Consider the following 27,905-nt stretch of genomic DNA (forward strand, 5'->3'; position numbering starts at 1 on the left):
TGCGAACACTGTTGACACAGTTGGCGCATACTTTACGTGGGGAACAAAAGGACGAATGCGAATTCCTTTCAATCTGGTGTGTACCGGCCTGCCTGCCTGCTATCGGGAAACGGACTTTAAAATCAAACATGGTCGAGTCCATAGACCAGAGGAAACACACGCAGACATTTACAGTATATCGTATATATGTATACGTTGCGGAGGAGTTTCCGTCTACTTCAAGACACAATTGAGACGCACTCCATTTTATTTTCACACCACACCGATGCGAGGCATCGTTAGCTCAGACACCAAACATGCAGCAGCGGCGGCAGCAGCAGCAGCAACAACGACAACAACAGTAATAACCCTCAAAACAATCAAATGGGCGGGGCGTCCGTGAATAGCTGACTGGTACACATCAGTTGTCCCGCTTGCGCACACTCCATTCCCGGCTGGTACGAGCGGGAGAGCACTTCCAAATGCCATTTTGTTTTCGACCTTCTCTTCCGGCGCAGCAGCTGGCAACACTGCTACAGCGCGCGCTCCTCAAGCCAGTTTGTTTTGTATCTTCCGATTGAGCGGCAGCGGAGCTCGTGCCTCGTGATTCCTCCGATTCCTCCGATTCTCCGATTCGATTCTCAGCTGCTGCCCGCCGCGTCTGCCGTTTCGTTGTCCCGACGTTTATCCGACGTGAAAATTAACAAGAAATAAACCCGAAAAGGAATCCCAGTGAGCGATTGCGGCAAGTGCAGTTCATTTTTCAGTGCAATTAAAATAGAGATTTCTCCGGATCCGTCAAGCTGAACGGATGCGGCTCGTAATGCCAAAGTCAAGCGTCAAACTAATGTATTTCCCCTAGTGCCAGTGTTCCCGTCGCTGTCATCGCCTGCGCCAAGAATTTATGGAATTTGGCATTTTGTGAATTTAGCGAAAATATTTTCATTGAGTGCCCCCAGCAAATGTTTTGTGTGCTATGTCGTCTCTCTTGGCCTGGCAATAAAATTCACAAAAAGCAACGCGAAAATCTCAAATATTCACGTGCGAATTCCCCCCGCTTATAATTTTAATTACTATTCAAATTAACGGCACAAAACAAACGGATAACGACCCCATTAAAGCATCAGTTTTAATCAACCCCACAATATAAAAGAAAAGCCATGTCAGATTTGTGAAATTGTTGAATTTTTTACATATTCCAAAAGTGCACCACACATGATAAATATCTTGGGAAATATTCAGTAAATCTTGCGGTATTAAAAACCTGGAAAATCTTTGTGGATTACACGACTTTCAATCGGTAAGTTTATCAGCGATTGTCTATGAGCGGAGGGGATATTGCTAGTATAATTGCAAACCAATTGAATATGTATACCCTTCAATTGTAATTAAATTCCCTTTGAATTGGAATCACGTAACTGGAGACCTTTTTTTGTAATATGGAATACATTCTAACATCAAACAAAATTGCATTATAAATATGTAGCATGATTCACATCCCGTCGGAAGGATTTGGGTGCTTGTTCACCCATTCTCTCTTCCAATTAGAAGATATGCGCACTTAGGGCAGATGATTCAAAGGAGTAAACACATGGTTTGTCCGAAAAACAAGAAACACAGAAATATTTGTATCTAATTATAGACTGATGAATATTAGCCGACGGGAAAGGTCTGTGAATCGACCCAAGAAATATTAGAGCAAAGATTATGAAGAGCACACTGTTATTGGTACCCTTTTCTGTTCCTATTTTGAAATTTCACAAGATTAGGGAATGTACCTTTGAGGATAAGGAAAAGTAGACATATTAGATGATAGCCACTTCAGGGTTTGAGTGTTAAGCGAGACTCCTGACTCCATTCAGAGATTCCCGTCGCATCATTTTTAAACTAATACTTAGACACGGGGCAGAAAAATGTTCTTTAGACCAATAAAGCATACATATACATATGTAAATGTAAGTGCATAAATAAATTAAGTGCGGAAATGTTTTGATTTATAAGTACTTTGTCGCTTTGTAAGGCATTTCCCGGATTAAATAACAGTCGTCGTATAAAGTTCACATGCAAAATATACAAATATCTATCGTGCCCATTTTAATACCCCTCCTCAGAGACAGATAAAGCACAATCATGAAAATTCTCTGTGTCAACAGTGCTTCTTCTTAGAGCTAGCGCACTACACTCTCCTTAAATGTCCTTTGGAATCATGCAGGAACGTTTAGCTAGCTAAGAAAACATTTTCGTAGAGCATACCGTATCCTGAAAGTATTTTTTTCAATTTAATATGAACGTATTGTACAGATTCTTAAAGTATTGTTTGTATTGTTGGTTTATGTGCTTACATACATTTCCATGCTGCTTAAGTCGCCAAGATCTAACCATGAGTGAGTCTGGTATGTTCTGAATACCCCTTTTTTAGTTATTGTTTCGATTGTTCAAAGTTTAACTTCAAGAATAACTAATTGTAATAAATAGATACAATTTAAATAACAATAATAATAAATAATACAACTTAAACATGTTTTTAAGTGTTCCAATTGGGTCATATCCTTAGTTGTCCATCACCTTGTCCTATTCAGGAACAAATTTATTAAAGAATATTTGTATGAAAATATTAATATTGGACTTAGTCATACGAATTTTCAAACTGCAATGCATTATTTAAAAGCCCTTTGCTTGATTTAATAAAAGATTTAAGTATGTAACGGACTTACCCGACAGCTTTACATAAATGTATAAACTGTAGATTAATGCGAACTTTTAAGTTGGCCACAATTAAACAAATTGTTGACGCATTTTTTCCTCTCTTTCCCCGCAGCATGCGATGCTTCAACGGAAACGCGGATGAGAAGCAAAACTGGAGTTCCAACGCCGAAGGGAGTGACATGGAATGGCGTGGAGTGATGTGGAGTAGCCGTGTAAAATAGAAAACAAACGCAGTAGCAATCAACAATCAGCAGTTCACAATCCACAATCCACAATGTGGAAATGATAATTGCAATTGCCTGGCGGAGCAAACAAAGCAAAAACCAGTGAAGACGAGGGGCGTAAGGAAAGGCCAAGATAGAAAATACTCACGAACGGGAATTGCGAATTCAAAGAAAAATAAGTTTGTGAACAAAAGAAACGAAATAGCAACAGAAAGAGAGAGAAGAAAAGAGCCAAATAGGAGCTGTGGCGGAAAAAAAAGAAAAAAAAAAAACAACAAAAGTTGAAACAAAAAAGACGAAAAGCAATTAAAGCTCTGGATACAAACGCGATGGTGTTTTACAATATGTAAATATAATTAGCCGAGCGGAGTTTTCATTCCTGGAATTTCGCCAGCCAACAACAAGACACGCCACCACCGGGACAGCTTTGAGTCGTCGAGAGCAGATCAGAAAAGAGCGGAGCAGAGCCGGTTTTATAATTACACCAAGTTAGCTTTTCTCTCTCCGTATAGCTATCAATCTCTGTGTCTTGACGAGCTTAACGGAAGCTCCAGCCGGGCCCAGAGGCCTAGGCGCAGCTTAAAGACGATTCCAACTCCGATTCTGATCGGATTCCGATAGCCATTGCCATCCTGACAATTGGTGATTCCAAATTCCAAATCAATTTGACACTCGAATCGTTAAAAAAAAAAACTGTGATAACTCTGTGCGTGTACCGTGTGTACTGTGACTGTGAGTCGCTTGTATTGGTTTGTTGTGTGTGACTCGACGCAGTTGCAATTGCGGTTGCGACAATGGCAGTGTCCTGTCCCGAAGTTATGTACGGTGCCTACTATCCATATTTGTATGGGCGCGCTGGACCAAGTCGTTCATTCTATCAGTATGAGAGGGTGAGTATTTTTAATTATATTATAAACCGATCCATGCGACATATATTGTTAATGCTATTGATAAATTATTTAAAGTGTTGTTAGACAAATTGTACATAAATGGACAGATTGTACAACGGCGGTAGATTTTTTTTATTATCAATGCATTAATTATTATTCTCTTTGCTGGGGAACATTCCTTCCGATCGCTAATTATGGATTTTTGTTAAGAAACCAAGCCTAGGAAGTGTCCTCTATAGCTAAAGAATTTCCAAAATTGCATTCTATCGAAGCTCTGATAATACACTCCCAGAGAAAAATTCAGAAATTCGAATGCCAATAAAATGTCTGATCTATTTGAGCTATATATTAAAGAGTAAGTAGCAAGAATGGTACCCAAAATGAAAAAATGGAACAGAAACAACATTATAAAAAGAAAAACAGATTTAGAAAATATATAACAATATTTAAATTCTTAAAAATCTCCAGAATCGGAAACAATTAGAAGTCTTTAGTAATTCCTAAAATCTAAACAAGGATTATATTTGTTATTCTGCAAATACTTGGCAGAATGCTTAAAGAGCTTTGCCATATTTTCGCCATATTTCCAAACGTGTCCTAACGACCAACTCGCGACCTGATTGATCTTCTACCAATCAACGAAACTGCTACGCGACTTCAATCAATTTGTTTCGGCCAGATCGAACTGCATAATTAGAAGCTTCTAACAAATCATAAGAATTCACGCAGAACGCAAATCGATTTGGGACACCCGAAACAATAAAAATCCAACAGGCAGAAACGAGTAAAAGAAGGAGAAACATTTCAAGGAATTCCTTTCGGTCAATTTGGGCTTTGTTCGTATTATTTTTTGCTAACATTGATTTCGAAGATTTCGCTGTGATTTCTGTGACAAGTACAGAAAAGTTCTCACGATGCCAGAAAGGGCTCCCTCAGAGCCGGAGCAGAGTCTGGGGGCCCAGGCGACTGACTACTTGGGTCCGAGCCGAGGGCCTATTGGTCAGCAGTGTCTGGACGGACTCGGAATCGGACTCGGACTCTGGCTGTCGCTGGTTCACAAAGAAATTCTTGTGTCGCAAGTTCCAATTATACAAGGCCGCGGCACCAAATCGAAATTGGCCTTTTATGTAAGTAACCGATACGACACGATTCTGATTCTATGCTTTTGCATGCCCATAAAGAGTTGCCCATAAGAGATAAACCCTGGCCCTCACGCTGGATTTGTGTGCCAGGGTCTGGGTCTGGGTCTGGGTCTTGGTCTGAGCTCGGGACTCGGCCCGACTGCAGCCAATCGCAGATTGAGTCAGCAGCTTGAAGCTGAGCTGGATGACCGGTTTATTTGGCTGTGGGCTACCTTCAGGCCCAGCCGGACAACACAACGCACAATTTTGTCCTCCCGTCGACACTTTGTTCTCACTCCCTCCCCCCGCTCCACCGGCTCTTTGGGGGCAGCTAAAACAAACAAAAACCTTGGCGATCTCGTTCCCGTTCTGTTAATTTATTGTGTGTATCGCCATTAGTTCTTGCCGATCGCTTTTGGTCACCCATGCCCATGCCCAGGTCCAGCCACAGCCAGCCGCAGCCGCAGCCGCAGCTCCACAACCATTCCGATCCTGGGGCCTTTTGTCAACCGACACGGCTGCGATCAGATAACGCAAGACCCAAGGAACCCCGAAAAAGCTGAAAACCAAAAAAGTCAACCAAACTCCAACAGTTGTCGTTGGTTCGTCTCTGCTATGGGGCTCCCCTTTTGGTGATTTATGCCGTGTGATCGGCGGTTTGACCGCTCAGCATAATCGAAATATCGTTGCACCTAATAACAGGCGGTCATTGCAGCAGATACAGATACGCACTCTGTATCTGTATCTCTCGCGAGCATTGTTCTGCCGCGCATTGGGGGCTTCTGCACTTGTGGTATGGGTGTATCCTCCGCTTCCCCACTTGGGCAATTTGGCGACGATCCTGCTGCCGTCGTGTCGTCGCTGATAGTGTTTGGCGATAAGGCGCAACGCATTGATTATGTGCTTAAGCCAGGTGACAGATTCAGATACACGATCTGAGGGGCATATTCTGTCTGTGCTGTGCTGTGCTGTGTATCAAGTGTATCCAGTCATCGCTGCTCCCGGGATGTCTCAATTCCAATTGTATCTAACTCTGTGCTCCTCAGCTTTCTGGTGAGTCAGCGCTTTCTTCTAATTAAGTTGAATACTTTTAAATACATGTAACAAGCCGCAGCTCTGGACTCTCTTAAAGACACTAGACACTGCGATACACCCACTACAGACACAGACACAGGCACAGGCCCAAGACCAGGCCCTTGGCTGCTGCACATAAATCAATGCTTGCGCTGGCTGTCAATGCCCCCGATGCACTCTTCCAAATGGTTCGTGCCTGGTTAACCCATTATTAACCCCTTAGACGCGATAATAATTGGCATGTGCCCCGCCACTAGAGTGTAGTGCCACTGGAGGCAGAAGGGTCTTCTCGCTTGGCTTGCAGTTCACAGTTAAATTTAGAAACATTTTCGGGGGCAAATGTAGCATGAAGGAAGGGGTTATGAGTAGGGGCTGGCTGCTGGGGCTGCCCCTAATGGGCTCATTAGACAGGGACGGCGACAGTCAAAGGTGCTGCTCGTAAATCGTTGCGAGCGCCGCATTATGTTTGACACTCCACTAAGCTGGAAGATTGCGGCGTGATTATCGCCTTAGCCGTGACTCCACTCGGCCACCCAGCCCCCGGTTTTCCGGGGCGGTGCTGTGGATGCAACCTTGGATGACTCCGTGATAGTATGCGCCATACGGTCGTAAATTTAATGGCCTCACTCGCATTTTCCATCAACATAAATTTCCGTATTGTGTCATTTTCAATTTGCTGCAACGCGTCTCATAACTCATTACTTGCCACCTCTGGGGCAGTCACACTCTTGACTTTAGAAATATATATATACAGGAAATTGGAGAACATTAAGACATTAGGAGTTTAAACTCAGTAACATTAGGATCATTTGGGACAGTCCTTTATTGAAATGATGTTCCCCTCGTAAGATTATTAAATATTTTCTGCAAATTTCCCCAACTTTGTTTATACTATTTGTAGGATATACGCTGTGTATATTCTATTTAAAATATACTCTGGAAGTTGCAATTTTGGAATTAATTTTGATATGTAGAGATTATTTGGGCATTGCCACATCGGTACCCAAATAATGCAGAAATTTTATATCTTTATGGATGTGTCTAACCCCACTAACATCTGTGTCTCTCTCTCTCTCTTTCTCATGCTTTCAGTTCAATCAGGATTTGTACTCCTCGTCGGGCGTTAATTTGGCCGCCTCATCGAGTGCCTCTGGCAGCTCCCACTCACCCTGCAGTCCCATTCTGCCGCCCTCGGTGAGCGCCAATGCAGCTGCAGCGGCGGTTGCGGCCGCGGCGCACAATAGTGCGGCAGCGGCTGTTGCCGTGGCAGCGAATCAGGCGGGCACCTCCGGATTGCAGCTGGGCGGTGGAGTTGGTGGCTCTGGCGGTGGTTTGCTGGGTAGCAACGTGCCCGGTAGCAGTAGTGTTGGTAGCATCGGACTTGGCATGAGTCCGGGTCTGAGTGGTGCTGCCGGACACTCGTTGCACAGTCGGACGCACACGCATTCGCATCCACATTCGCATCCGCATCCGCATCCGCACCCGCAGACCCACACACACTCACACCCGCACACGCATACGCATACGCATCAAACCAAAGAAGAGGATCTCAACGTGCCACGCAGCGAAGCTGAAGGTGAGTAAGCTCGGAAACCAATATCAAATAATTTGAAAATATAATAGGAAAATAATGAGTAGAGCCCTGCAATGAACTACAGAAGCACATACTCATAGTTCTTTAGATATATTTCACGCTCTAGCCAATCTCTCCCTCTTTCTTGTCTGCCGGAAATTTCGGATTTCAATATCTAACGAGCCTGCCATTTAGTTTCTATCTCAAGATCATTGGGAAAACGGATTTGCTTTCCTTTCTTAACTTATTACATTAGAATCCGGGAAAGTTCAGGCCCAAAAGTGGTTCGGCATTCATAGCTAGATATCGACAGCATTTTATTTTGGCAACGTCATTCATAGACAGAGAGAGAGAGAGAGAGAAAGTGAGCATGAGTGGATACCAGTGCACACTCGCCGCTAATTAAATTAAAAATTCTTTGAATTGCTGTCGCGCACTCACATTCCAAACCAGTTAACATTCAATAAATGATATCATATTTTTTATATCACCCCCCTCCATAATCCATTGGTCGTAATGATTGTAAAGTATTTCACCGATTTCGGTTTTCAGCACGCTTGGTGGGCTCCCAACAGCACCAGCATCACAACGAATCATCCTGCTCCTCCGGCCCGGACTCGCCGCGCCACGTGCACGCGCACAGCCACTCGCTGCACGGCGGCGGTGCGCCAGTGGGTGCATCATCGACGGGCGGGACGGCCACGGGCGCCATACCCAAGGATCTGCCGACCCTGGATGCTCCACAGCCGGTCGGCGGCAATAGCCAGGGGCAAGCTCAGTATCTGTCGGCCACCTGCGTTGTATTCACCAACTACTCGGGCGACACGGCCAGCGTGGTCGATGAGCATTTCTCCCGCGCCCTCAACTACAACAACAAGGACACTAAAGGTAGGAGCACGAAGCATCCATCTCTCCCAACTCTCACTCCCCCCAACTCCGGTCTGAGTGGGGAGCCAGCCAGTAGCACTGCTTTGATCAAAAGACCCGCTCGTGTCATGTACTTGTCTCGGCTGTCAGTTTGCGTGTTTGCCCCGATTTTCCGTATGTGAGTGGCGGCCGTGCCTCACTTGCTCCCCCAATGGGGGCACTCGTGTATAATTAGGTGAAAAACACAGCAGCCGCAGCAAAAATGGAGAAAAAGTTCAGCTAAGTTATTAAAATGTTCGCGGGAAATTTACGGCGGGCAAATTATGCCACTGGAATGTGGGAGGTAGGGCATAAAAACACAGAGGCGTGCGATTTAATCAGCCCACACAAGTGCTCTCTCGCTAATGTCAACTAACTGCGCTTTGCTCTCATCATCATCATCATCAACCACAAGTGTTCTACCGTAAAACAAGCGTTGAGTGACATTTCATTTAAAAATATTATACTATTACCGAGGGCAGTATCTACAAATAAAAAGAGAAAATTAGAAATGCAAAAATGTGATAGTTGTGATGGAGAATATATTGAGGGGAATTTTTTAGCTTTTTGTTCTCTGCATTGTGCTCTGCTCTCATCTACTAGCTATTAAGCTACCGTATAACAAGCTTTGAGCGGTTCAACATAAATTCGTACAGTAATATTGCATTAAACTGCTGGAGTAGTAAAATTCGCGGTAGAGATGGTAAAGTTTGTTTTATTCATTAAATGTAAGGCATGTAAAATAATTGGAAAGGGTTTTGAAATTTAATGTACTGGGTAACAGGTCTGCTCTCTTCTAACCACTGTGTCATTCGCTCTCAATGCAACTGCTAATGCGAGAAGTGGCCTACGATATAACAACATTTTCTTGATGCTCAGGCGAGCTTGATAAGTGGCCTGAGGGACTTGCTATGTTAGGTTAAATGAGTGAATTTTGTGTTGAATTTGATTAAAAACTCATACGCTCTTCCTATTTCCATCCATCTTTTTCCTGCGAAAACTATTTTAAATATTTGAATTTATGCTGGCATACGCATACTTGGATAAAAGCAAAACAGAAACACTTTAAGAATCCACTCACTTGTACAGGCGGCGTTGTCCCCTACTCGGGATGTCTGTGAATGTGAATAAGCAGCACCCAAACCAGGCGCACAATAAAACATATAAATCAAGTTGCCACTTGCCACTCGCTTGTTCTTTCGATTTCAAAATTAATTACCTCCTTTAATGAAGATAAACGTTTCGTTTGTTCATGCCTGTCTGTTTTGCCTGTCCGTCTATCTTATAAATACGATGCATATACATATGCTACACGTACATACACACACATACATGTGTACATACATTGTATGTCTCCTCTCTGGTTTTGCCTGTCGGCTTGTTTTTTTTTTTATTTTTAATATGTGCTTCTGTTTTCCTTTAATGCAATTTCCTTGAGGCAGATGTCAGTTGCAAAGAGAAGTTTCCTTATGATGATCGTCTTCGTTTTAAAACTCAAATTGTACTCGTTTTTGGAAACATATATCTTGTGTGCTAATTTAATTCCAAAGCTCAATCAATCAATTATCTTCGCATTTGAATGCCGAGCAGGTGTCGGCAGTCTCTATGCTAATGTTCTGTACGTGTTTCACCCACTTAACTGTATTTCACCATCTCTTTACCGTTTCTCCATTCCTCCCCACCACACCGATTCGAACAGTTTGCGGCGTATTCCTTCGCCCACCGCCAATTGCACTTAAACCTGGGATTTTATTGACTTTCTTGTGGCCGCCATGCCAACCCACCACCTCTTCAACTTCCACTTTGATTGTGCAAATTTCAGTTTCCATTCAATTACCGTTTAGTTTGCGATAATTGGACAATTTCTCGTGCGTTTTTGTCTGCTAATGGGTAGCGGTAAATGAGTTTTCGTCATTACCAAATTTAAATCAAATCCAGAGAATTTAATGCGTCAATAAAAATATACAAGAAGGATGGGTTTTTGTGTTTAAATAATGTTTGAAGTATAAATGAGAATTTAAGAATTAATTTGTGCCATTTGTGAACCCTGTACCCATGATCTGGGTAATCGAAAAAGGGTTCCATTGTAGCTTTAGGCTACATATAATCGATATTTTTAATCGCTGGCCATTTTGAATACCGTTCTGTAGGAATATCCGTAAATTCTTCCCGCAACAGCGCTGTGTGTGTGTGTGTGTGTGAGTGTGTCTCTGCCTCTGCATAGTGGCACACATTGCCGATTATAGACGGTCCCTTAAATAAAATTCAATTTGTTAAATATACAACGATACGAGTATGCATAGAAAAAATGTTGTTTACTTTTTGCGCTGATTTCACTTTTGCTTTTGTTTTTATTTCTGTGGATTTGAGTAGGTATATTTGTTTAGTGCTTTCTGTCGAGTTGAGGCTGCTTAATGGTATTTAAAGTTCATTTTGGTCATTTGTCTATTTGGGCACACACGCACACCGATGGCCATTTGCATTTGTACTTTTGAAACTATTCAGCATTTCATATAGATTTTTTTTATCGCAATGTGCCCGCTGCTATATATACATATATATGCATATATATACAGATATGTATGTATGTATCTGTTTGGAATGTGCTATGAAATGTCGCCGGAATGCGATGCGGTCGATGTTGGCTGCTGCTGCTGTTGGTGCTGCGGTTCGTCTGGCGGTGGCAATGCCGAATGCCGCATAGATTCCTCATTACGATTTTAAAATGCATTTCAATTAACTGCTCCGCACACACCCTCCTGCCCCACTCGGCACACCACACGAACGGGTGCCAAAGAGAGAGAGATAAAGAGAGAGAGACAGGGACAGAGTCAACGACAGAGATGAGAGGAGATAGTCAGACTGAGTGGCACGCTTGCACTTTTCTCTGCCCTCTCTCTGCTCTGCTCTGGCTTTGTTTTCGTTTTCGTATCGCTCTTCAAAAATACTCGATTCATCTGCTCCCTTTCGGGGCTGTTTGGACTGTGGCTGTGCTGTGCTGTGCTACGAGGAGTATTTAATTAGATGCCTCAAGAATTCGATTTAAAATTCCTTGGCACCCGCTGCAGCAGGAGAACCAGAACCAGAAAAAGACCCAAAAGCAGCCGCAGAAGCAGAACAGAAACAGAACAGATACAGAACAGATACAGAAACAGAAACCGATACAGAAACAGAAACAGAGACCCAAAGACCGTGTTGAGGTCACACAGCTATTTCCATTTGGCTGTCTTCTAGGACAATCTTTTCCTTTCTTTCCATCTCTCTAGCCGTCTCTGTCTGTTCATCGTTGGCGATCGGACCTTATCGGGCCATAAATTGCTGGCCATGTCGCTGCCGGTGACTTCATTAGGATAAAGGTGAAAGGTGAGAGAGTCAGCAAGGCAGCGGCTTTCGCTTTTGATGATGAAAGTGAAATGCCAACGGCGAGTGTGGAAAGCCGGCAAAAGATTCACCAAAAACTGTGGACTGAGACAGAGACTAAGACTGAGGCAGATATAGCTGAAATATCTTTAGCAGTTTGCTTGTTTGCACATTAATGGGAATTCCTCGGTTTCAGCTGAGCGAGTGAGTGAATGGCAACAGCGATGTGCGGCTGATGACGACTTCTGGCAAGGGAGTCACAAAACGGTGGCAGGAGCTGAGGCACGCGGCATCCAGCCGCATCATCAGCATGCATGGCACACTCACAGACGTGCCGGCCAGAGTTGTCGACTCGCGACGGCATCGATGCACAAACATTACACATCCACATCCACATCCAACATCCTTCAGTGCAGGCACAATCCACAGCTCTGCCAGCCTCCACTCCACTACACTCCACTCCACAGCACAGCACTCGATTCCTCCTCCAGTTGTTGTATATTTTTCTCTCGAATTGAGTTTGGAATGTTGTCAACGCAAATGCGCCTATGCAAGTTTTTGGTATCAGGCTCCCTCGGATTCTCCTCAATTGCAGTCCTTGCCGCTACTCCGCTACCCTCCACGGCTGCTATTTTGGGCCTGGGGCCCTGGGACCATAGGGAGCTCCATTACACATAATGGAGATGTCTTTCTTTTGCCAGTGCCTGGCTTTTGCTGCTGCTGCTGCTGCTGCTGCTGGGGCTACGGCTGCTGGCGTCGTGCGATTTCATAAACGCGTAGATTTACAACCATTTAATACAAGTGATGATCCTGAACAACAACGCGACAACGACAACGAACGACAACCGAAAACATTCCGCTCAGTTATTTGCAACAAGCCGTGGCGCCGTCGTTGAGGCGCGGAAGCTGCCAACCAATCCCGGAATCCCCCCAAGACTTGCCTTGGGCCTGGGATGCTGCCACTTCTTTTGTCGCACTTTGCCAGTTAATCATTCCGGCAAGTGAATGGAAATTGCCCCAAGAGGACACCACTTGAAGGTCTAGTGGAAACAGGTTTTAGATATTTGAATCTTGCAAATAGCACACGAAATGCTGGGGCCATACTCCATAACTAAGGACTACTTGGAGATATTTCCATCAGACCTAATTAAAATTTAATCATAATAATAACAAAAAAAAAGAGAGAATTCTCTTTTTAGCTGAAATTAGCATAGAGGACTCGCCAGAGGACTCTTATACTAGTTCTGAAGATATATATTTGCTTATCGAATACATCTGAGGTCTAAGATATGTTAAACAACAGCTTTAGTCTACAAAACTGCAATACATATTTGTCCCTCGTTTCGTGTCTTACAGAAAGCCAGAGCCCCATGTCGACTCGCAACTTCCCACCATCGTTCTGGAACAGCAATTACGTGCACCCCATACCCGCGCCCACACATCCTCAGGTAAGCTCCCGAACAATGATAGACCCAGGTCCAAGCCGAAGCCGAAGCTGAAGCCAAAGCCGAAACCGATTAACTGCAATACGTGATGCAATTACAGCTTCAAGGGCTTCGGGCCGAACCCTTGGCTGCTCTGCTCTGCTGCATTGTCTCTAAATAAGTTGTAATTCGATCTCGAATCTCCCATCTCCTCTGCTCCCTATTTCCCTGCCATAGGTGACCGACTTGTATGGCTCGGCGACGGACACTGGCTATGCCACAGATCCATGGGTGCCGCATGCAGCGGCAGCCCACTACGGTTCCTATGCCCATGCGGCGCATGCGCACGCAGCCCACGCACACGCCTACCACCACAATATGGCCCAATACGGTAGCCTGCTCAGGCTGCCCCAACAGTACGCGAGCCACGGTTCAAGGTGCGACCCCTCATCGATGCGGCTGTTGGAACTGCGACTAACTTTCTGTCTTGATCTTCTTTTTAAACTCTTTGCAGACTCCACCACGACCAGCCAACGGCCCATGCCCTCGAGTACTCGAGCTATCCCACAATGGCAGGTGAGTGGTTCGATTGGGGATGCGCCTCGACCAAGTACTGTAATTCCTTTCACTCTCTACAGGTCTGGAGGCTCAAGTGCAGGAAACGTCGAAGGATCTTTATTGGTTCTAGGTGGACCGCAGAATCGCCAGCAAATGTATAAACTCCGATGGAAAGAAACCAACTCTCAAGAGTCCTTAAGATCGGGGGGGGAGGATAGCCAGACTATCACTTCTCGGCTTGTCGAATCGCTTCTTAAGCAACCTGTGCAGTCTGTGTTTCTGTGTGAGCAAAACAATACAACAGGTTATCGAAATTTAATTTAATTTAATCTTACCATAATGTTTAACGTTTAAATATAATTCGTACATTTTACACACACACCCAAACACACATACACCAACAAATTGTAAACAATTTTTCGCGCATTAAGCATAGGGTTTTCAGAGTAATTTGGTTTTGTAAGTTTAGCATCCCATATCAGCAAGTTAGAACATACATACATATATATAGATACATACAGTATATAAATATATAATGCATATACACTCTATACATACATAAATAAATTTACAAAATACATATACATACATACATATACATATACTATATATACGGGTGCATTGGCACTCGAAGCCTGCGTTGATAACATTTAATAATCGACATTTCTTGTATAGTTAACGCGAACTTTCAAATACACTTAAAGCCACAAAACAAAGTTAGAGTTTATTTTTGTTTAAAACTACAATTTTTTGCAAATTTCAACAAATTAGGTTAACGAAATTCAAATTGAAAACAAACAAAAGAACAAAGCAAAAAATGCAATAGGAAAGAGATAATAAATGAATAAATAAAATCAAAACAAAATTTGAATACAATCATGGAATAAAGTTTGTTTCAATTGTTGAATGCCCTGGTTATTGTTTATTTTTGGATTGGTGGGGGGTAAGTATCGATTGGATTTCACTCAATGGAATCTTTATAGCCCAAAAATCAGGGCTATTAGACACCACACCACTGCCATCCCACCCAGGCATCTCATATTTGTTGGGTAATGATTTCATTCTGATTAACCCACGAACTCAAATCAGATAAGAATCATAAAAAGAACACTAATTTTCATAATCGTCGAATGTGAATGCTTTCCACGCCATTTAGTCAGGCGCCTTATTAATCTTGGGCTATTTATCATCCGAACAGAAGGAGAGGAAAGGAGAGGGCCCCCGCCGAACCCAACCCCAACCCCAAAAAGAAACAACGAAAATCCCAAAAGGAATCTTGCATAATTAATGAAAGCACAAATCTGAGATATTGGCCAAGTGGTGGCACAAGTCATAAATAAGCGGCTACTCCGGCTGGCACTGCCACTGCCACTGCAACCGTGACTGGGAACGGTGACTGCTATCCAATCCCCCAACCGGATGGACAGGATTGTGGGCTGTCTTCTTTCATTTCTTTTTCGCTATTACGAGTAAATGTACAATGAAAGTTGAAAGAGACGGAGACAGGCACAGAGGGGAGACGACATATTATTGACTTTCAATGACTTATCGCACAGTTGGCCAACGCTCACACACTCATCGCCCTGCACCGCACTGCACCGTACTGCACCGCACCTAACTCATTCACTCACTCGATGAACCATGGAACAGTTGGTCCAGTCGAAAGCAAACGGATCCCCGATCCTGCTCATGAATTAAAGAAATAAAACAAACGCGCGACATGCTCCCGCTCCATACTTTTTGTACCCACTGTCGCGGCCCGCTCCTCTGTGGCTCTGTGTACGCAACAAATTTATTACTGATCGATGAACCACCAACTCTTGCTCGGTGGCTGCATTGGCAGATCGGAGAACGGGAACAGAAGCCGGTTGGTGGGTCCATTATTTTAGCATAAGAATTCCATAATTCCGAGACGGGGGCCACAACAGAGCAGAGAGGAGTACAGGATCGGCTGTCGGCTGTCGGGGGTCGGCGGAGTTAGACCTCTCTTCAAGGTGTTCAACAATTCGCCAAATGCGTTTTGCTCTGGGTTTATCGCTTTTTAATAACTTCCCTCTGAGTTTTTCAATTCACTTTTTTGCTCTCCCTCAGCCGCTCTCTTTTTGTTTACCCTTTTTGTTGTCACTCAAGTTTCATTTTGGGACAGATGGTTCCGTTTTTGGCGGCTCTACTTCCTTCCTGCCTTCTACACATTGGCGAACGAGTGGACAGTGGCCAAAAGCCATCTCAAGCGGTTGTATTTGTTGTGGCTGTTTATTGTGGCATTGTGTGCTAATGAGTTGTACTCGTATTCGTGGTTCACGGTTGAGTGGAGTCGGAATGGGAATGGAGGGGACGGGCGGAGCCCAGGCGTCCTTTATAGGAACAGTTTCACTTGACATCGGCAATATCAACAAAGGCTTCTACAAGCTCTAACTACATATGTCTTTGGGAATATTCTAAAAATTATAATTCGATAAGAAAATGGAAGGCAAAAATATGTTTAATAATATATATTCAAATTATAATTCAGCTAGCCCCAAGTGTTGGAATATTATTGTTTTTTTTATGGTTTGATAAGAGGAATCCAATCCCCAAATACACATTACAAAAAAAGCTACCCCAACAATTACATGCTGAGGATATTTTCTTTAAGCATCCTATTTGAAGTGGAACTCATACCGATTCGACCGTTGAATTTATTGGGTTAGCTCTGTCGTCACCTATGTCCCTTTGGCCAGACCTTAGCAGTTCTTCCGCTAATATATGGATCTGCCTCTTCAACTTCCCTGGATCTCCCTCTGGCCATTCGACCGAGTGTCAACGAAGCTGTTTGCCACATTAAATGGAAATTAATTTTACCCCAGATAAACAAGAATGCGGGGGAAACAGATTTTCCAATTTGGTATTCGGTTAAATTATGTTAACAAAGCGCGAGGAACCGAAGTTGGATAATAAATAAGATGGAAAAACAATAATAAAAGTCACAAGACGGAGTGTGGCACGTGGATATTTTTGGAGCATTAGCCGGAGGAGTGCAGGGTGACTTCTAGGGGAACTTTGACTTGACTCGACGACACTTTATGACCAACGAATGTTCGTGCCTTACGACTGGCCGCAAAATATAAATAAATAAATTTTCCCATAGTCTGTGGGGACGGCGCACCCAAGACGGAGAATGGATCGATGGATGGATGGATGCAACTCGAATGCATCTCGTAAATTTGATCAAACTCTATTGGCTGCTAATTGGATGCTGAATTTGGGGGGAATCGGTGCAGGAACAGATATTGGTTAGACCGCATGAGAGCATCACCACAGATACAGATACAGATATGTACGAGTAGCAGAAATCAATTTTTATAATTAACGTTGAATTAACACATTTCAAGCATATGTTGGGCCGCCGTTCTGGTCCCGTCCTTCCATTTATCCCCACATGCGGCGTTGATTACGGCAGTCCTACTGTTCGATGGCTCCATGTGGTTCGGTGGCTCCTGCGATTGCGCAGACAATCAGCAGCGTTAAAAAATCCATACATCATTTTCCTGCACCGCAATCGCAATCCGAATCCCAATCCCTCTGTCCCCTGCCTTCATTTCGGGTTCATTTTGTGCTGCCTGCGGTTGCATGTGCATCTGGTTGGTTTCCTTTCCACTTTCCACTCTACGGCTCTTTTCGGTTGGATCGGGATGTGGCTGTTTTGGATGCTGGTAGGTTGGTCCGGTCATGTCGGGGCCACATTTGGAGTGGCGTTTATGTGTGATTTATTCGTCTGTGGCAGGCAGCCTCATCATCATCATCATCGTCTGCGTCTGCGTATGTGTCCTGGGTCCCTGGGTCCATGGGTCCCTAGCGGTGCCTGTGTGGCAAGGTGACATTTCCTGTATCGGTGACAAAGGCAACGCCAAATGCTTCATTGATATTCTAATTAATGTGTGTAAATATCTGGTTACCCCTACCCCACACAGCACTGTTTTCCCATCCACCACTAAGGCATTTTCTAATTTACACGTTAAACGAAATAAAATAGAAAATTATGAAACAAAATTTTGCATATAAAGAAAATGACTCAAAGCGAGAATTTCAAGTCATTTCCCCGCTCCATTTCCCATCTCAAGATAAAGGAGCAGCTATACCTGGGCAAACTTTTGAAATTCAGACCGCGTTAAAATACTTTTCCTCGCTTACCGTTGCCTCCCTCCATTGTGTGCTTTTCATTTTTGCTTTCCCTTCAACAATGGCGCCAGCCCCAAGGACTACGGAGCACACTTTTTCCATGATTCCTTTTCAAAGGCCCCTTCTGTCTGTCTGTCTGTCTCTCTGTCTGTTTCTGTGGGGGGGTGTGTGTGTGTGTGTGCGGATGTGCCTATTGGAGTACATTTTCCAGTGCCAGAGCCAAGATGTCGGGTTGATTTTATCCCCCCCACTGACAGTCATAGTCACAGGCCAAGTCCCAGGGCTGAGTTGCCAAGACTCTTCCATTCCACCTTTCCCCCAATGGCCGCACAATAAACTTAATCTGCTCATAATGGGAAAATAATTCACAAAAATGTTCAGCTCCAAGTTTGTAGCTGCATTTGCACTTGCCTTTCCCCAGTCCCAGTCCCAGCCCCTGGTAGCCAAGACTCTGCCTACGGTAGTCTTCCCTGGCTCCGGTTCCGGTTCTGGGCCTTTAAACAGCAATTAGATGGGGCGCAAGTCGAAGACAAAGCAGACCCTGGATGAGGTTTCTGTGGCATAAAGGGGGACCAGAAAAAAGCACCAGGAAAGTTTATTAGTTTGACCTGGCAAAGGATGCTGGCTGGGTCCGGGTTAGGCCTCTCTACTCCATTGGATCCCAGCCTCGAAAGGAGGCTAAAGAAGGCATAACCGAAAGTAAACTGTATTAGGAATATTCCGCGCAATCAGATCTAATTTGTGCAGGGCAACTTCTGGTCGGAAGTTGGTTAAGTTTTTTGGGTTAGTGAATGTAACGTGGCGTGAACTTAGTTAAGAGCATTTTCCAGTATATATTCAATTATTTAGCTAGACAGACAGAAAGACAGACACGGTAATGTGGAAATGGAGTTGGTTGGTTACACGGCTGCTTAAACCCTATCGACTTTCGTATGCTCGATCTATAACACACATGAAGGATCTTCTTTTCATGACAGATAAATAACAGCCGTTTTAACAGTCCGTAAGTGACTATGTCCATATGTAAATATATAATCAGATAACATACATGCATGGACAAAATATGAACAAATTTACTGGGGTTTTTGAATAGTTTTGTCTGAATTTTTTATACTTGATTATACTTGATTTAATTATAATTAAAAGCCCCTACAGATTCAGACACAATCCATTTCCAGATTTTTCATTGATAAATTATTATTGGTTATCTCTCTCTCTCTCTCGCGGCACTGTTTCATTAACAAATTGTGTGAAATTATTGCAAATATACCGAAAGAATGCAACTTATTGCCGGATACGACCATCAACGTTCCAATGAGCGGTGTGTTCGGAGGGGTGTAAAAAGGATATGAAATATGTGTTAAAAAAGAAGAAGCAGAGAGGAGAAAATTCTACGAAATTGAGTTAATTAAAAGGGATTCCCACAGTGCACCGCCCACACGGAATTGCGGTATACAAAAAAAAAATGCAGAACAGAATACAGAGACAGACACAAACACAAACAGAGATGGATATAAAATATTTGGTTAATAATGAAACACGCACTGACATGCACAAATATGCACGCACAAATATACATATATACATATGTACCCACACATATGTATGTACATAAATGCAACATATGCAGTTCATAATGGAAAATGGCCAATGCAATGCAGGGCAAAAGCGCATAAAAATTGTTGAAATTGTTGAAAGTTGCTGAAAAAATACAATATTGTTTGTATGAAGATATGTACATATGTATGTATGTATGTATGTATGTATGTATTTATGTATGGTTTGCATGACACGGCTCTACGGCTCTTGGGCTTTAAAATGCATCCAAGTGCAAGTGCCGCAAATGCAGTGCACTTCGTTGAATCGATTTCAATGCCGTGATACGCAACGGGTGAGTGGAACGGTAATGGCTGCCCTCCGCCCACCCAAATATTCCACTCGATCCACCCCACCCCACCACTCCTTGTACACCATTACCCTCGAACACACAATTGCAACATTTTGGCAAAACTTTTGCTGCGAAAGAAGCAAACTTTACGGTTGTCCAGCCCTCCTACTTCCACTCCCACTCCCACTCACACTCCCACTCCCGCTCCCGCTGCCTACCAACCATCCGTAGCCTTGCAGTGGGCCTGCGTTGGAGCGAGACGACTGTAGTGTACTTCAAACTGCTGGCGTGATATATATGTATATTCGCATCGCAAACACAATTCATTTCGTGCAGCATATTGGCCTGGATGGTGAGTGTGATGGAGAGGGAGAGGCAGCGGCAGAGGAGGGGGAGGTTGAGAGGACAGAGCGAAAGAGAGGCGCAGAGCCTTATTGCCATCAGATAAGAGCAAGTAAAAAGCAACAACACAGTGCCTCGCCTCGCTCAAGTCTCCGCCCCAAAAGGCAAAGAGGTTGAACCCCGTTGTGTCTGTGGCTGTGTCTGTGTCTGTGTCTCTGCCTGTGTTTGAAACCGGTTTGATGCCGCAGTGTGCGTATACCGTACACCTAGTGTGTGGTTGTGTGTGTGTGTGTGTGCTAGCAGTGGCTGTGTGCTGTGGCAGACATCTTTCCAAGGGTTGGACCCGGCCGAAAGGACTCGACTACGAATGCTGCAGGAGAGCGCCAGCGCCTGACCTTAACACGAACAAAATTGGCCAAAAATGTGCGTGAACGGGCACTCTGTGGAGTACTCCTGTGCGAAAGGGGCGTAATTAAATTTTGGGTAGGCTTTGGCGTGGGCGGGCGGTAATGGTGGCTTAGCATGCAACCGCCAGGTGGAGGAAGGCCTGAAGGTGCTCCCTCTCTCTCTCTCTCTCTCTTAATTGCCGCATACAAAATACTTTCCCCAACTATGCAATGCTGTCATAATTCTTCCATCTACCACACACCCAAAAAATGACAAAAAAAAAAAGTGAAACACACACACACACGTACGGGGGGTGTACGTGTATGAAATATGCGCACTGTTATTGCTAATACGCATTCCAGCTGCAGTTTTAGCCACTGGCTCCCGATCCACAGTCAGGGCTCGGCTCGGCTCGGCTCCATCATCCACTCTCCACTTCACTCGACTCCACTCACAATGGAATGGAATGCCACTGTCGCTGCCGGCATGTCAAAGTGAATAACTCAATAGCCATATTGGGTGTCCACCTGTGTGTGTCAGTTAGAGGGTACAACACACTCTTTATGTGTGTGGTGTGTGCTGCTGTGGCAACTCCATCCATCAGGAAGAGGCAGTGATAGAGTCAGAGTCATACTCCGAGATAGAGTCAGAGCTAGAGTCAGAGCTAAAGCCAGTACTAGCTGCCATACAATTCCACGTAAATCCTGCATAGAAGCACTTACATGACTTTGCTCCGACTTACACTCACACAAATGGCCGTTAAAATTCTTGACAACCCGATATGGTAATGATAATTTCGCACATTGAGCCGCAATTTACACTTCTGCGGAATAGGACAAAAGCAAACCAAAGCTAAACTAAACTGAACTGAGCTGAGCTGAGCTGCGACTAGCGCAGAGGAGGCAACTGGCAATCCACCACAGCCAACGATATGGTATGGCCATTTACAGCACTGCCAATATATCCTAACCTGATCACAATCCCACCCAACTGGTTAGCCATCCGGGGAATGCATTGGGGACACGCGCAGCGAATAATCTTTAATTAGCAATGACCACGGAACAGAAACCAGAAAACAGAAATAAGAAACAAAACAGAAACAGAAACAAAACACGGCAACGATTCGAATCCGAGCAAATATGCAAAATATTATGACACACACGGCGAGAGGGCGCTCTTTGGAGGGCACTCGAAAAACGCATTTAAAATACCTCTGCCTCTAAGAACCTGACTCCAAGACCAACACGAAGACCAAGACCAAGACCCCGTCTGTGAATACTGGATACTCGTACGCGTATGTTGCGCAGGTCAGTAGCAATTAAGATAAGCCGTTTACAAGTGTGCCGATTATGTCCTGTCAATGTGTCGTCGATAAGTCGTGCGGCGCCCCGGTGGCCTGCTAAATCAGCATCAGGAGCAGTTCCAGAGGGAGGCATGGAGGATGGCGCACTCAAGCGACGGACAGCAGTAGCCGTTTCGGCCCCTGATAACGATGGATGGATGACTGGAACTGCGGACTGGGTCTCTGGATGCGCCTCTAGCTAAATGGAACACTGTCCGCCGGGTGTATGGGTATGGGTATGGGTATGAATCCTCCTCATTCCATATGCATAATGCATTCATTTGACAGCTCGGGTCGAGGCGAAGCGACGCGACCACCGATCGGTGGATCAGCATCTGGTTGGACGGCTTCTAATGCCTCTTTCAAATGTGCCGCACTTCCTCTGGACTCTACTCGCTCCACTATGCTCTTCTCCTGCTCCTGCTCCTTCGCTATTAATTAGAATGTATGGCCGTTGCTTCTGTGCCGCTGACTACCTCCTGCCCCCCTGCCCACTTCTCCATTCCCGTTCATTTTTGGCATTTCAGAGTTAACGGCACGCGACATTTTAAATATGTATGTATGTATGATGCCCTCCATCCATCGCCCTGGACTGCTCCGCTCCTGTTTGGGGTTCTCTTCTCGGACTGCGTGAGTAATTTCGGTGGCATTCCACAAATATTATTGCTCAAATATTTGAAACTTGATTTGCATTTTTCAGCACTCGCCTCGTTTGCACCAGCGCAGAGGACGACTCCACCACGACTCGACTCCCCTGGAGCAGCTGTTGAAATTGATGCCTGGCCCAGGCGTTCGGCATTTGTGTCGAATATGCAGCACGGACGGGGAATGGGCTGCGGATGCGGATGCGGATACTCGAGTAGTCCTGGGCATGAACCAAGATAATGAACACTATAGCTGGACTGCAGACGAATCTGGGATACTCTAGCATATCCAAACTAATGGGGGTTGAAATTTCAATAAAACTGTGGCTACGATTTATCACAACTAATAGAAACACATGCGAGATACTACATACACAACAGAACCGATTACAGATTGAAACCTTTACAGCAGTATCTTTTTTTTGTTCTATCATTGTACTCAAAAAGTACAGGAGTTTCCCTCGAGGTGGGCTTTCCATGACTTTCGAATTATATTCCGACAATGGAATGTGATGCTTACTATCGATCTACATAAATGCCACCAATTGGTAAAGTGAGGCAATAGCGAGGATCTTGGCTGTGTTCCTTCGAATCCAACTATACTATTAATATATATCTACTATTAACATACCTAAAATATGTGTCGTTCACCTCCAAAACTTATTTTGTGTGTGCTTTTCGATTAAAATTGGTAGGAAAAAGCAGAAAATTCGCACACGAAAACAGCTAATCGTAGAAACAATAAAACGATTAAAAAATTACAATATTCATTGATTTTTGATTTTTTTATTATATATATTTTGTAATTGCTTGTGGGACTCTGAATGTATCGACAAAATGGAAACGTCAAGGAAAGAAATGTACTGTATGCATCAAGGACTTATCCTTACCGGTGCAAAAGGTAAGAGAAATAATTTTTAATTTCTCTTCTTATATTCGTTATTTAGATGAATTTAATTATCGATTGTTATCCCTCCTTTCGACCTTTGGCTGTTAGATAACCTGAACAAAGCGCCCTTCATCCTTTAAAAGAGTCCTGGGAGGAATGTAAGAGTTCGTGCAACTCCAGCACTGCACTGTCCGTATTCACTTTTTTTTACGCTGGCCTTTTGTGTGTGACGGCTAAATCAATTTACTATCGATAAACCCATTTGAGGCATTCCTCCCGCTTCAATGGTTTTTTCTACATACCTCCGAAGGTCACATACCAGAACCAAGAGCCGGGCAGAAGTTTCAATGGGCCACAATGGGCCACAAATGAAATGCATGAACAGAAAAAAAAAACAAAAATAGAGAAAAAGGTGCCAAAGGAGACACCGCCTTCAAATGGTTTGATGAACTGCCAGGACGAAGCGGGGGCATCGAATCCATGGAAACGTTGGTAATTTCTATCCTGGCTTATTACCCGGTCACATCCTGCCCCTCCCCTGCACCCAACGCTCGGGCGAGCGCCGCGTGCCACATCCGGACGTGGAAGTTATGAATAGCGGAGGCACAATCAGGCGGGCAACGAACCAGACGCCCACGAAGCAGCCAAGATGACGACGACAAATTGGAGTAATGAAAATGTTTTCGAAGTATTTACTTTGAGGTAATCGCGAATGGTTGGCTTCTGCGTTGTGCGGGATGAACGGGATGAGCGCACAGAAGTATGCTAGGCGCACGGCACGGCACGGCCTGCCCCTGCTACCGAAGCTACTGTTACACGACAAGTTTTCCACCGATGCGTCGCTTTTCCATCGGCAAAACAATAGCATTTTTATATTCACATTTTTTGAGGTATTTTAATCAGAAAACAGTCGAGCCCCGCACCAAAGACAAGTGGCAACGAATACGAATAGTGTGACAGTAAAATAGCGTCGGTGGTTTAAGTGCCATAATATTCCTAACCACTCTGCTGCCGCCCCTCCCTTCTCCCGTGCGTACCCACCCAAAAACCTCCTTATCTCCGGCAATGCCAAATGTTTCAATATGTTTTTATGTAAGTTCAAACAGCATGTTGAATGCCTTCAAATCGCTGATAAACAGAGGAAGAGCTGAGGTGTGCGGTGTGCGCGCAGGTGAGGAATGGGGCATGGGGCATGGCGTATGTGGCAGGGAGAGGTAGCTGGAACAACAAATGCTCGTACAATACAAAACGAGCCAGAGACGGAAGAGACAAACAAACCCCACGAAGACGACAACGAAGACGAGAAACGACGACGACGACGACGACGAATTTCGGTGTCTTTGAACAGCGCCTCGTCCCAAGGAGATGGAGTCATGGGAACCAACTTTTCACATTCCGTGCGTGCTTCTGTTTTGCAGTCTCTGCTTTGACTTTGATATTCGGTGCGTTTTTGCTAGCCTCCAGCCCCCCACCGAACCCTGGACACGGACCTGTTCATACCACCGCTGCCGCTCCTGCTCCCGCTACCGATCCCGATCCAGACCCGGCCAAAACCCAAGACCCAAGACATGCAGGCCGTTGGGGCGGCACAAAGACAAAGCCAGCGATGGACAATCTCTGGGAGCAGGCAAAACAGGACGAAATTTCTAAGACTCGATATCGAACACGATCCGCCGGGCCGGCAACTGCCGGCACCGAGCCGCACAGCACTGATAAGGCATTTGCCGCTCGCTGTTTGCCAACTCTAGCTTCTAGCTGGGTGTGTGGGGTGGGTTCCTGGGAAGCAGAAGTGCATCTGGGATAATCAAATTGTTGCTTTTCTAGTTTTTCCCAATTGCAGAACTGCAAATCGCGAAATTTCTTATCTCCTGCGGCGGCAAATGGCCAAACAGGCAAACGACTCCACTCCGATCTTCAGAATTAAATGGCCTCGTCTCTCTCTCTCTCTCTCAGTCCCCTGCCTGATTCCTGCTCCTCTGCTCCATGTGGCAGCTCGCTCTCGCCCCTCCTCTCTCCGTCGAAGATGATGAAGTCTTGCGGCAGTCGGCTCGACTGCAAAATGCTTTTAAGTCGTTTTTGTTACTCCTCTCCTGCTTCGATGCTGCTGCTGCTGTTGCTGCTGGTGCTGCTGCCTTGAAAACTTCTCAACTTGCAACTCGAATGCAGTTGTTAGCAGTTGTGTCCCTGCCTCTTTGCCTGCCTCACAGCCCACCCTTGCGACCCTTTTGGTGCGCTCCCAATCGAACGATCGAACGATGAAAGGAACGAGAACGAGTAGCAACCAAATTTGTTTCTTGACAACGACGGACGAGGGCCCGGCCCGGCCACAACTAAACGAAACATTCATATGACGCACGATCGATCCCAGACCCAATCCCAAGCTTGAGAAACGTTTTTTGCCCCTTCTCTGCGGGCAGCTGGGGAGGGGGGGGGAGGCTGGAGCGGTTGGGGGCAGAGCATAGCATGCCTCATGTGTACGCCGGGGCATGCAACTGCAAGATGGTGTTGTTGGTGTTGGTTTCTTGCTTTTGCGGCAAGTTGCAAAACGCTTTGGTTTTGACGTTGCGCATTTTTGATGATCAGTTTCGTCTATGGAAGGCAGGAGAAAAAGGAGCTGGAGAGAGATGGAAAATGCGAGAAAGGGAGAGTAGCTATATTTATCTATATTTATGATCTATATGCAAAATTAAAATCAATATAATATGTAGGACACAGAAAAGGGGCAAAAGGTGGATATTGAGATGAGCCTTTTGATTTTATTTGTGAAAATTATCCAGAAAGTGTAGAGAGAAATATAAAGGGATTTTTCCAACTTGGGAAGTTATCTAAAAATATTTTGTTTTGCTCATTCCAATATTAAAAGTGGAATGAGAACAGAAAGCGATGCTGGAACATCCCATCGGAATAATTAGTTTTTGCAAGACAGATAAAGACAGAGAAAATAAATCGCTCATAATTTAAACATCTTCGAGGCGTTGCTCAAAGTTCTCAAATACTCCAGAGACTATAAGTGGATGCTATATATAAATGAAAACCTATCTGGCATGCGGTATTGAATATCTTACCACTGATCTCTCCATCCCGGGCCTTGGACCACAGCCGCTCCAAGCAGCATAACTGGAATTGATCCGGAATAAAGTAATTTGTGGGTAATAATCGTAAAATTTGAAGATCTCCCAGCATTTTCAGCCGCAGATTGATGATCTATTTTCCTATACAACTCTATCAGGCCTCATCGGGGGGTACTGCGTCGGGAGTCGGCTGGCTGCCTTCGCATCGACAACCTTGGATCCCCATCATCCATTTTGTCAACGCCATTGCAGTTTTTTCTTTTTGCTTTTTGCCTCTCTTCCCTTTTTGCTTATCGAATGCCGCCATCTGTGCCATCATCAGCGTCATTGTCGTCTTGGGCCTGGTTCTTCTTGTATCGGTGGTGTGGAACGGGTGGGGGAGCTGGGGGCTGCAGCAGGAGCCGAGTGGATACAGCAACGTCAATGAGTAGATCAATCAAAAAAGCCGTCCGAAGACGAGGCCAACATTAAATGCCAGACAATAATGACCAATCGGAAGAATCTTAAATGCATCATCACGTTTACCTCAGTATCCGGTGTGGTTTTGCCGGAGAATTGCCGCTGTCTCTCTGCCCCTCTGCATCCTCCGCAGACGATAAGAAAAACAGAATTTCATTTCGCAAAGTTTCATGTTTGGCATTTCATTTCATTTCAATTCATTTCGTTTATTTTCCTGCCCTGCTGCTCCTCTGGCTCCTACTTTGGCTCCTCTGGAGCTCCACAAACTCTTGCATCTTCATATCTCACAGCCATTCCGCATTCCGTATTCAGCGAGGAATATCTTCTATTTGTTGGCAGAGGTAATTGGCCATTTCAACCATATCCATAACGAACCATCTATTTGGTGGTGCTCAATCAATGGAACTCGCGTATCGAACACACCAACGCACACACCACCCACCACCCACCATTCCCCGTCTCCGTCCACGAAACACACGGAATACTCTGGGAAGGGGCATAGTGCCAGTTGGAGTTTGTTTGGGTAAATTTAATTAAATTTCATTGCCGCCCATGAGCCCTGGTCCAGTTTTGTTCTGGCTCTGCTCTGCTCTGCTACCCTAACAGCGATGCCATGACGATTAGATTTTATTAAAAAGCCAAATATGCACAATTATTATGCTACGCCAACCACTTGACAGTCCATGAACCAGAGCCAGAGCCAGAGCCCGTGCCCGAGTGCGGCGTGGGGCGTGTGTGCCAGGCAAGGGGGTCGGTCTCCTGCTTCTTGCCCAGCTGGATCACAGCTCATCTAGGATGGGCAGCCACCACCACTGCAGTCATCACCCTCATCATCATCATCATCCTCCTCATCCTCATCATCATCATCATCCGGCCATTAACAGTAGCTCGGGGTCCTGTTGCCTGTCCT

The 27,905-nt window shown here is 44.8% G+C and overlaps 1 protein-coding gene and 1 long non-coding RNA gene across 3 annotated transcripts; both read left to right on the forward strand.

Moving 5' to 3' along the window:
* Positions 1-553: 553 nt before the first annotated feature.
* LOC111072619 (protein vestigial) lies at positions 554-14,589 on the forward strand. The gene is made up of 8 exons (XM_022364601.2): positions 554-1,279; positions 2,798-3,799; positions 7,087-7,570; positions 8,120-8,455; positions 13,190-13,281; positions 13,495-13,694; positions 13,772-13,833; positions 13,896-14,589. Exons 2-8 carry the CDS (start codon positions 3,704-3,706, stop codon positions 13,943-13,945), a joined length of 1,320 nt encoding a protein of 439 aa, XP_022220293.2. The 5' UTR covers positions 554-1,279; positions 2,798-3,703; the 3' UTR covers positions 13,946-14,589.
* Positions 14,590-21,938: 7,349 nt separating this feature from the next.
* LOC111072618 lies at positions 21,939-22,773 on the forward strand. 2 transcript variants are annotated; one of them, XR_005967730.1, is made up of 3 exons: positions 21,939-22,168; positions 22,221-22,562; positions 22,633-22,773. It is a non-coding gene; the product is annotated as an uncharacterized LOC111072618 (long non-coding RNA). The 2 variants fall into 2 exon arrangements; XR_005967729.1 differs by having other exon boundaries at positions 21,939-22,162.
* Positions 22,774-27,905: the final 5,132 nt, after the last annotated feature.

This window comes from Drosophila obscura, unplaced genomic scaffold (assembly GCF_018151105.1).
Source record: "Drosophila obscura isolate BZ-5 IFL unplaced genomic scaffold, ASM1815110v1 contig_186, whole genome shotgun sequence".
Taxonomy (NCBI): Eukaryota; Metazoa; Arthropoda; class Insecta; order Diptera; family Drosophilidae; genus Drosophila; species Drosophila obscura.

Coding starts and splice junctions, on each gene's coding strand:
- LOC111072619 (XM_022364601.2), top strand. CDS start 3,704: ATGGCAGTGTCCTGTCCCGAAGTTATGTACGGTGCCTACTATCCATAT. Junction 13,695..13,771: donor TACGCGAGCCACGGTTCAAG/GTGCGACCCCTC, acceptor AACTCTTTGCAG/ACTCCACCACGACCAGCCAA. Junction 13,834..13,895: donor GAGCTATCCCACAATGGCAG/GTGAGTGGTTCG, acceptor CACTCTCTACAG/GTCTGGAGGCTCAAGTGCAG.